Source organism: Lepisma saccharinum, chromosome 2 (genome assembly GCF_977018435.1).
Source record: "Lepisma saccharinum chromosome 2, izLepSacc3.1, whole genome shotgun sequence".
Lineage (NCBI taxonomy): Eukaryota > Metazoa > Arthropoda > Insecta > Zygentoma > Lepismatidae > Lepisma > Lepisma saccharinum.
In genome coordinates, this window is record NC_139230.1 from 23,052,271 (window position 1) to 23,062,524 (window position 10,254).

General features: G+C 37.1%; 1 protein-coding gene across 2 annotated transcripts in view; it reads left to right on the top strand.

Annotated features, from left to right (window-relative positions):
- The window catches only part of LOC145983952 (battenin-like), a 106,720-nt gene extending 98,920 nt beyond the window's left edge, over positions 1 to 7,800 (top strand). For both annotated transcript variants that reach the window (XM_083117156.1, XM_083117155.1), the window contains exons 6-9: positions 776 to 1,193; positions 2,280 to 2,429; positions 4,963 to 5,103; positions 6,986 to 7,800. In XM_083117156.1, the coding sequence (XP_082973282.1) occupies positions 776 to 1,193; positions 2,280 to 2,429; positions 4,963 to 5,103; positions 6,986 to 7,114 (838 nt within the window). In that variant the 3' untranslated portion in view covers positions 7,115 to 7,800. The remainder of the gene's footprint in view (positions 1 to 775; positions 1,194 to 2,279; positions 2,430 to 4,962; positions 5,104 to 6,985) is intronic.
- The last annotated feature ends 2,454 nt before the right edge of the window (positions 7,801 to 10,254 follow it).

Genomic DNA, 10,254 nt, shown 5'->3' on the forward strand with positions numbered 1-10,254 from the left:
ACTACAGGATCTGTTGCCCTTGAAACACTGATATGTCAATAGTGCCTACTTTTTTCTAGTATCGAGCTGTGTATTACCTCATAATTTGGTACAAATGGTGGATGTGCTTCGTAGAAATTTCAGCCAATCATTCTAAGAAACAATTAATTAATGTAATCATTGCTGAGTGCATAAAGTTCCTCAATAGCATAGTGGTGGTTAACCTGAGGTCAAGACATTATCCAATAAATATCACCCATCAAACCAGGTTTCATATCCTAGAGGTTCAGTTCCCACTTTAACTGTAGGGTTGGTCCTAATTAGCCTATTTGAGCATGAAGTTAACTTGAAACAAACGTTTTAAAACATTCACCTTCATGAAGTATAATCAACACCAAATAAAGAAAATTATTTGTGGAAAAAAAAGAAGTTACTTCAGAGCTCTATTAAGCATTGTTTTCAGAGTTCTACCCCAAACTGTTCACAATTCATTGTGTCTTACAACTTCTACCATGATGATGCAAGAATTTCCTAGAAAGAAACCTGCATGTTTGGTGTTTTCTTTAGGTGGGGTTTTCTAAAAAAAAATCGGCATGGTGCTCAGTCCATCAAGGTCAATCCTTACCTTAATGGATATGTGCTGAAAAGCACATTAAAAGGCCTTACAGGATAAATATATTATTTTGTTAATATTTTCCTTACAAGTGAATTTTTTTTTGTGCTAGATTTATTCAGTATTTCAACATTTTGTTACACTGCAACTTAACTTCATCTTTAATATTCTTTCTGTCCATAGATTTTGGTGCTTACTTAAGCATCCAGAAGGACAAGGAGTATGCTGTCCAAAGGCTGCCAGTAAAAGTACATCTGCAGTGCGCCCTGAATCTGCCGTCAGTGCTGCTGCCAGCACTGTCGCTAGTGCTGCTACTCACCTGACCATTGAAACCGAATCTTCCAGCAAGGAAATTTATCTTGAAATTCCCATTGGAGCGAGCGTTGAAATTAAAACTGAAATGCCCAGCGATGTGGAGACATCAACTGTACCCACACGACCAGACAGTCCACCAGGCACTCCTCCATCCGAAAGTGCTGATTTGAGAAGAAATATATTTTCTGAGTTTGTGGACAAGCTTAAGTCTGTACCAGCACTGTTTAGCTACATGCTTGCTCTGGGAACAGTCTTTTTGTTTGAATATTTCATCAACCAGGGGTTGGTAAGTTGCATGCAAAATGTGTTTGTTTATATTATAGATTAATATAAATTATCATAATTATTTTTCATGTAATTCATATACTCTACTTTTGTTTTGATACATGGTTTCTTTTTGTATGGCAAAATCAGGGTCCTCCCCAATGGTTTAGTGATAACATAATCGTCTTGTAATCAAGGAGTCCTAGGTTTGATAACCAGTGGAGGCACATAGTGGCTGAGATCCCACTTTAAACTGTAGATTCAGTTCCAATTAGCCTATATGTGCATAAAGTAGGCTTAAAACAAAAATTCAAACTAAGGAAAAATCTATTACAGCCAGCTGGAAAATCTTGAGAAAATTATTTTGAATCAGAGACTCGATGAGTCCTTTCCCATTTATGCTTGGAATATGACAAATAGAAGATTAGAGGTTCTCTTATTAAGACTGCATTTCATGATCACATTTTTCTGTAAGTGAGTATTTTGCTGAAGATCAGTGGGAGTTTTTGTAAAACCATAACAGATGAAGGCAAAAGAGGATCAGGCAACTGCCTCTTCTGCTGGCTGCAAACTCCACTGTCATTGAGACAGCATAGTAATTTTTAAATCATTCAGAGAGGAAAGGTGAAGATTGATTGGTAGGAATGTGTGTGATTAAAAATGTAATGATGCAGGCATCCCCGATGGTGCAGTGGTAGTGTGGTCACCTTGTAATCAAGGGGTCCCAGGTTCTATACCTGGTGGAGGCACATAGTGGTTCGGATCCCACTTTAAACTGTAGGTCCAGTCCCAATTAGCCTTTCTGTGCCTAAAGTGGACTTAAAACACCAAATCAACCAATCAATCAATCAAAAATGTAATGATGCAAATGACATTATGAAAATTCTCAAGATATCACCATCCTTGCAAATTCAAGGTATGATGAGGAGACACTTATTTGACTAAAATTCTAATTATAGCTTTCTTTAAAATTTTTCTGTTTCCTTCTCTAATTTATTTTATGTTGATTCCTCTACACTTGTTAAATTTACTTTATAAACCTGTTATCTGTGACGATGTATTTTTTATGTTTTATATTTTTATTTTCTTTATTTCTTCTTTTTTTTAGTTTGAACTGATCTACTTTGATAACACTTCGATAAACCACCAAGAACAGTACAGATGGTTTCAAGTTGTATACCAGATTGGCGTCTTTTTGTCTCGGTCATCGGTTAATTGTTTCACTATTGACCGTCTGTGGGTATTATCAGTATTGCAGGTAATTATGTCATGTGCCTACTCTAAAATGTTACATGATAATTGTTGTTATCATATTTAACAAATTCAAATAATAATTTAATTCATTATATATGCGTTAGACTTGTTTCATTCATGTTTCCATTTAACATTTGAAAGCCAGCATCTCCTGTAGTTATAGCCCATAGCAGTCATATATTTTATGGATAGTATATTTTGCCACCTTCCTGTGAGGCAGAGTGGTTAGCACAGGGAGCAATGTTGCCAGAGGTCCTGAGTTCGAATCCTGGTCTGGGCATTCTTTGTTAGTGTCTGTTCATCAGTTTCATCATATCACTCATCTACATCATCGTGATTAGTCAAAAGTGGCACTAAATAACGTAAATCAAATGAAATGTATATTTTGCCACCTTGATGGCACATTGAGTACTTGACTCAAAATCTTGCCACCTAACATTCAATGTTCAGGTCAGGAATATTATCTTTGCAGCAACATATTGTAGCCATTTCCTTGTTAGCTTTATGCACCAATCTTGAATGCCTTCTGTTTGATTGTGGAGGCTCTTAGCTCCAGAGTAAAAGAAAAGGACTATTCTTTGCATGTGATAGGTTAATATAATGAAATGCTTAATATGTAGTATTGTAAAGCTTGCCACAAGTTCATCCTCAAGTGTGATAGCTATGGCAGAGTGGTTAGAACAGTATACTATGTTGCCAGGGGTTGTAGGATCGAATCCTGACCTGGGTGTGGATGTTCTTTGTGAGTGTGTCTTATTCAATTTCATCATATCATCACTTCACAATTAGCTCAAAGTGACAGAAAAAGAGCAAAGTAAAATAAACTAAATCAATCTAGTGAGAACAATTGTATCATTATGTCAATAATAATAATTTGGTGGCAGGTCAGCCTTAAGCAATTTGTAGAATATACTACAGAGTGGTCCAAAAGTGGGCTGAATAAAACCAAAATACATGCGGTTATTGAAATTTTATATATTTTCGATAAGATGTCGGGTGTGCTGTTTGCACAATACTCGACAATTCTGTCTTTGAAATGTTCCATATCATGAATTTTTATGGAATAGACCAGTGATTTCACGTTGCACCACAGATGAAAATCGAGGGGTCAGGTCCGGCGAGCATGGTGCCCATTCCACAGACCCCCTGCGATCTATCCACCGATTGGGGAACTGGATGTTCAGATAGTCCCTAACATTGTGACCAAAATGCGGGAAGCGCCTTCATGTTGAAAGAACTCAGAGATACTGCCATCCTCGATCATGAGAGATGGAAACACTTGCGTATCCAGTAAGTTCAAATAATCCTTGGCATTGAAGGTACCGTCAATGAAGAAAGGTCCTACCACACGGGTTTTCCATATGCCACTCCATACCATCAGTTTCGAATGGAGGACTGTCCCAGATGTATCCACCCAATGAGGATTTGATTCAGACCAGTATCTCATGTTTTGTCTGTTCACCTCCCCATTGAGATAAAAGTTTGCTCCATCACTGAACAACACCATGTGAGGGAAGGTAGGGTCTTGTAACACCTTACGCCCGACCCTGTGGCCGAGTGGTTAGCACATTGCGTGCGACGCCAAGGGTCCCGGGTTCGAATCCCAGTCGGGTTTGGTTGTTTGTGAATGTCCATTCATCAATTTCATCATTTCATCACTCATCTCCATCTTCGCAAATTAGCCAAGAGGCACAAAACGCGAAGTAAAATAAACTAAATCAATCAATCAATGATTGTAACACCTTACAGGACATTTCTTCTGCAAATTCAACCATTCGGTCTGGATTGTCCTCACTCATTTGTTGAAGTAACTGGATCTTGTATGGATGTCATTTGTGCCTTTTCAGAATCTTCATAATGGAAGCACGACTCACACCAGTAACAAAAGCATGACTATGAGTACTGCTGTGCGGACTCAACGTAACTGATGCCAATACAGCTGTTGAGGTCGCTTCATCTGTGCCTACCTTAGGCCTACCTGATTGGGTCTGTTTGCAACAGATCCAGTCTCTCTGAACTTAGCAATCAGTTTCCGCACAGTGCTGTCAACAATGGGAGCTTGTTCTGGATGGTGCTGATTGAACTCATCGGCGATGACTTTCAAGCTTCTTTCCCCACACATCAGGATGATTTCCACGTGTTCTGCTTGTGTGAGCTCCATTTCTTAGTGCACCTGCAACAATGAGAGAAACTGCTGAAAGCACTTCTTTAATGAAGCATGAAGATGTAGCATGAACATGAATAAAGTTTTGCAAAAAAGAATGCTACCATCGTGTTTGTGAGCTTTTTTCCAGTGTAATTTCATGTGTCACATGCCTAGTTTCCCATTTGAAAAAAGTGATTTTGTTCCAAGATGGCGGCTTTCAAGATGGCGACCATATTTCAAAAGTGGTTCGGTAGGTTTTCCCCCATCCCCAAACTACATGTACACATATAAAATTTCAATAACCACATGCATTTCGGTTTTATTCGGCCCTTTCCGCACTTTTGGACCACCCTGTATATCTGTAAGTTTCTAAATAATATATATTTTTCAGGCTATAAATGTAGGTGTGTTTACGTTGCAAGTGATTTACATGTACATCCCAGTGATATGGATTGTTTTTGGTTTGGTCCTGTGGGAAGGCCTGCTTGGAGGAGCTGCTTATGTTAACACATACAACAAAATTTTGTACAGTGTAAGTATATAACACCAGCTACTTTGAACTTGAATAGGTAATAAATTGAAACCATTGTAGTTCTGGTAGTCACGTATAATTGAAAGTAAGATTTTAGTTTCATTAGTTATGTACAGGAACCAGGAAACATTGCAAGTTCACAGTTTACAAAACAAAATAAGCAAACAAAAAATAATTGTAAATTAAACAAATTGGAATTTTCTAAAAACTTGGAACATATCACACATTTTCCAAGTGGGAACAAAATACATCTTAAATTCTGCATTTGATTCTTATTTAACTCATAACATAAGGTTTACTGCATCTTCTTTAAAGCATTGTTGAATTAGCATAACTGCTTTTGATAAATGGGAATCCTCCTGTTATGACTGATGTATTGTGCTAGACTATGATACTGCAAGTAAACTGGAAATTTTAACTGAAGATCTGAATTATTTTAAGATCATATTTGACCCATTGAAAATGCCAAATAGCATGCCTTTGTTCTCACTGGCTTTTATTGTTCATTTTTCCTTTCACAATTACTGAAGAGAAAAGGAACGGGGATACATTTTCTACTTGTCTCCAAAGGTAATTTTTAAAAATAGTAGTTTATTTTGCAGGAGCAGAAATATGCAAGGGAACTTTATCCAAATATATTCCTGTGAATTCAAGAGACCAACCAGTCTTTAACACTGCAAATAATTATAAATACATATTTTTGGAAAATAGAAAGCAAAATTTCGGTACAAAAGTGGTAAATAAAATAAAGTTTTGGTGTTTTAGTGGTGAAAAATCGGATCAAAAGCGGTATGCAAAGTTGAGATTTTGGTTTGAAAATTGTGAATATAATCCTAAATTTGCACTACACTTATTACACAAAATAAACATATCCCTTCTAATAGTACATTTATGTAGTTAACAGAGAATTAAGTTTATTCATGTATAAAGGGGGTCATTTTTGCTTCTCAAATATTTACAGCAAAATTAATAAATTTTCCGTAAATTGCATAACTTGCAGGATAATTCAACTTCAGAAAGTGTTGCATTGGTAAGTAAACACTAAATTTCGTTTTAAGAGTCTATTTCGCATTTTGCAGTTCATTTCGTGACCAACCAGGGCAGAAAAATGCACCTCACACCATCCTGAAACATGAAAAATTATCATTTCAATGTGTTATTTCATATTTCGTGTTTTCATGAAAAACGAAATATGCATGCCTCTATAAATATATAAATGTGAAAAAAAAATATTAAGTCAATTGGAATTATGATGTAGTGGTAATGCTGAAGCCTTGTAATCAAGGGGTCCTGGGTTTGATCCCCATTGGAGGCACATTGCATAGTGGTTCGGACCCCAATTAAGTGGATCCAGCCGTGTTGAGCCTTTCTGAGCATGTGGACTTTAAACAAACAAACTTTGACTAAACTCTTTTGGTTTTCATTTACAGACTACACCAAGGTTAACATATGTTCTCTTTTCCCCAAATAATTCTTCTTAGATAATAAAGGGTCAACCAGGTGGATTTTCTTTTCAGATACCTGGGTTTTCTTACAAACCTTAAATTGACTCAAGGTTGTTGCAAGGCCAGGCATGCACAGAAATTATGCAACAAAATGGTTCATATGAATTCCTTCAGCATGGAAAAAAGTGAAGATCTTAGTTTCTCAGTTTGAAGTGCCAGTGCCCTACAAACTTGTGACCAAAGTAATTTATATCTGGTTAATGGTCCACTGAAGTGCAAGGCTTTGGGTGAGTGCCTCTCTAGGGATACATAACTGTAGAACAAGTAACATATATGCTCATAAACCCTCAATCAAATATAGAACACACACCACTTCATAATGGTAGTGTCGTGAAGATATAGTGTGAGTAAAATTGATGTTTTTTTCTCTTTTCTAGATTCCAGAAGAACAGAGGGAATTCTCGATGGGAATAACATGTGTTGCAGATGCTATTGGAATTACCTTGGCAGGAGTGCTTTCTATCCCAGTTCATAACATATTGTGCGCCCTGCCAGAGCCTCAATAAAGAAAAAAAATTCTGGAAAGTTGCAGTTACGAAGAATTATGTTATCAATACTAAGATTTGTTCAGTGTTTAATGTTGTTCAAGATTCTTAATTTTTTTTAAAGTGTTCATGTGGTCAACCACCTAAGATTTTAAATTGGTGTTGTCTATATGTAGTTAGTTCAGATTTCTTGTTTCCAAAATATTAAAGGACAGTTCCGGGAGTTTTTCTAAATGTTTTGAAACAGTGACTCTTTAACTATCACATGTTTATTTTAATTATTGATCTGTAAGTGCTAGATAGTTGAAAATTTTTTATTAGATAAAGATATCAACAGAAATTGATACAATTACTTTTTTGGATTTGTTTGACTCATGTATATTAAATAAAATTCATGTTTCCTGAATGATATTAAGTATTATGGGAGATTTCAAGTGTGATGTTTATGAATCAAACCAAAGAAACATTGTGATACTAGTGATATAAGATTTTAGATGTGAAAAACTGTTCGAATATATCTAGTCTGTTACATACACACACACATTATTTGGCTGGTACTGCCATATCTCATTCCATGTTCAGAAAAGTTATTGAGTGGTACTTAACATACTTTTCTTAAAGCCTTTCTATCAGCATTTTAAGTACCTGCAGAAAATTAATGTAGAAAGTTGAAAGTGTATTTGTTAATAGTTAAGAAGTTTTTCTTATCCAAATTCTTCATGTTAAGTCATAAAAGTTTCATGTGTGTCAAAGAAAATGTAAGACATATTATTAACACGTGATAATAATTAATATGGTTTTGTGTTGAAGCAAAAATGCTGTTCAGATGAATGTTATTAAAATTTATTATTTCGATAAATTTGTCAGCTGTTTCATTCTTGTGCAATCCACACACCACTGGCATATCCTGGATTTTCATAAAGAGCATACTGTACAGTGGTGGAAAAAAGTTCTTCCCCATAAGACTTTAATGGCAGTAAATAATGCCGGAAGGGTAGGCAACACACATTGCACCATTAGGTGATCGGGTGATTCTGTCTGTCTCAAGAGCAACTCGTCTTTCATGCAAAAGCCAACAGGCACAGGAAATGTAAGAAAGTCACGTGACTTGTCAGGTGGAATGTTGTTAGTCAGATAATCGCCTTTTCTCAAGCCAGGTCGCAGAACCGACAAGAGCTACACATTATATGTCCGAAAATGATTCGCCTAAAAACGTTGAACGAAACGTTAAAACAATTATTGCCTTAATTACATAGGCTACTATACTATATGTGCCGCAGTAGCTCAGTCATTAGGGCGTTTTATTACCATGCGAGAGATCTGGGTTCGATCACCGACAGGGGAGAATCTGGATTTTGTCCACCTGTTCAAGCTGCTCCGGTGCCCACCCAGCGTAGTATAAAGTGGGTGCCTGTAGAAAACTGTGGGGAAGGGAGGGGGTTAAGGCGGCCAGGGGCGTGGTGCTGATTACATCATCCCCACCTTACGTCTGATGAAGAAAGCTTGGGGCCTTATTTCCACACTCCCTATACGCCTTCATGGCTTGGTGTAAACCACAAGGTAGTAAAGTAAAAAAGTAAAAAAAAGTAAAGTGTTCCCCTGTGCTTAGCACCACGCCATGAAGGCGTATAGGGGGTGTGGGGGTAACGCCCCACACTTTCTTGATTCGGTCCTGAGCCTAAAAACGTTGAACGAAACGTTAAAACAATTATTGCCTTAATTACATAGGCTACTATACTATATGTGCCGCAGTAGCTCAGTCATTAGGGCGTTTTATTACCATGCGAGAGATCTGGGTTCGATCACCGACAGGGACAAGGTAGAACTTTGCTTTTTAATTTACTATACACCCCGATTTTGTCGGAACAGAACTTCCCAATCTCCACGTGGGGTTTCTTCCAAGTTCCGTAGGGATGTGAATAGGCTCCAATTTTTCTTGACACAATTCATACATGTTATATTTCGTTATAAAAACAACAGCCGATATCTTTTGTGTGCGTGTGTGTGTGTGTGGAGGGGGGGGGGTATAATCCAAACATGTGAGGTGATCCTTCTCCCACTCAGAAACAAATCTCAATTCCACAGACTGAAAATGTAGCACTTTCTACATCTTAGCATGCAAATATCTAGTAGCAAAGTAATGTGTGGAAAGAGAAAAATTAACGATTTGGAACGCCACAATGGAAATTTCGTATTTTTTTTTCAATTTGTATTGACATTCATAATATTCATTAACAATCCCAATATTGACAAAATAATAGCTTAGTCGTTCTGCTACTTTCAATTCTTCATTACCGTAGTCACCGTAACTCTCTCTCTCTCTCTTAGCCTTTCCGATGGCGCAGTGGTTCCGGCGTCGCCTTGTAATCAAAGAGTCCCCGGTTCGATACCCGGTGGACAAACATAGTGGTTCGGATCCCACTTTAAACTATAGATACAGTCTCGATTAGCCTTACTGTGCATAAAGCTGGACTTAAAATACCAAATGAAATTAAAAATAAAAATCACCGTAACTCTCTACAAAGCCAGAGAATCAAGGTTCGAAACCTGTTGAGGCTTAGATGTAGCATTGCATTCGTATTAGTACCCATCATCTTCATTGTCGTGATTATCGCAAGAGGTAAAAATGCGACACAAAAGAACCCAAACAGAAGCTTGGAATCAATCTGAATATTGGTTACGTTGGATACGTGGTAGAATTGTCTTAAAAATTACTTCTTGTGATGTAATAGGGTTTTTGATTAGAGACCATTTGTATAATACATATCGTTGTTGCGAAGTAGTTTCACGTTCACCACACTCTTCGATTGTTTAGAAATCGTAAGGAAGAAGGAACTCTAAATTTCTGCTTTCACATGTCAATGAAACTTTAACATAAATTCAGTGTAGGTCACAAAAGAGATTTACATATTGTTATGATATCTATTAAACGTCACGAAATCTAATTCCAATAGAATACAATACTACTCCTTACGTTCCTGTAAATGTTCACCATTAGTCTGGCGAAAAAAAAGTAACGAAGATTTCCGTGTTTCCTTGAGCAGAGATAAGGCGCCTGCTTGTAACAAGCAAGAACCAACTCCTTCGATCAGTGACCTTCACTGCCAGAGTGACTCACAGCAGGCCTCCGCTCGTTCCAGTGTGCGTATAAAACAGGTATT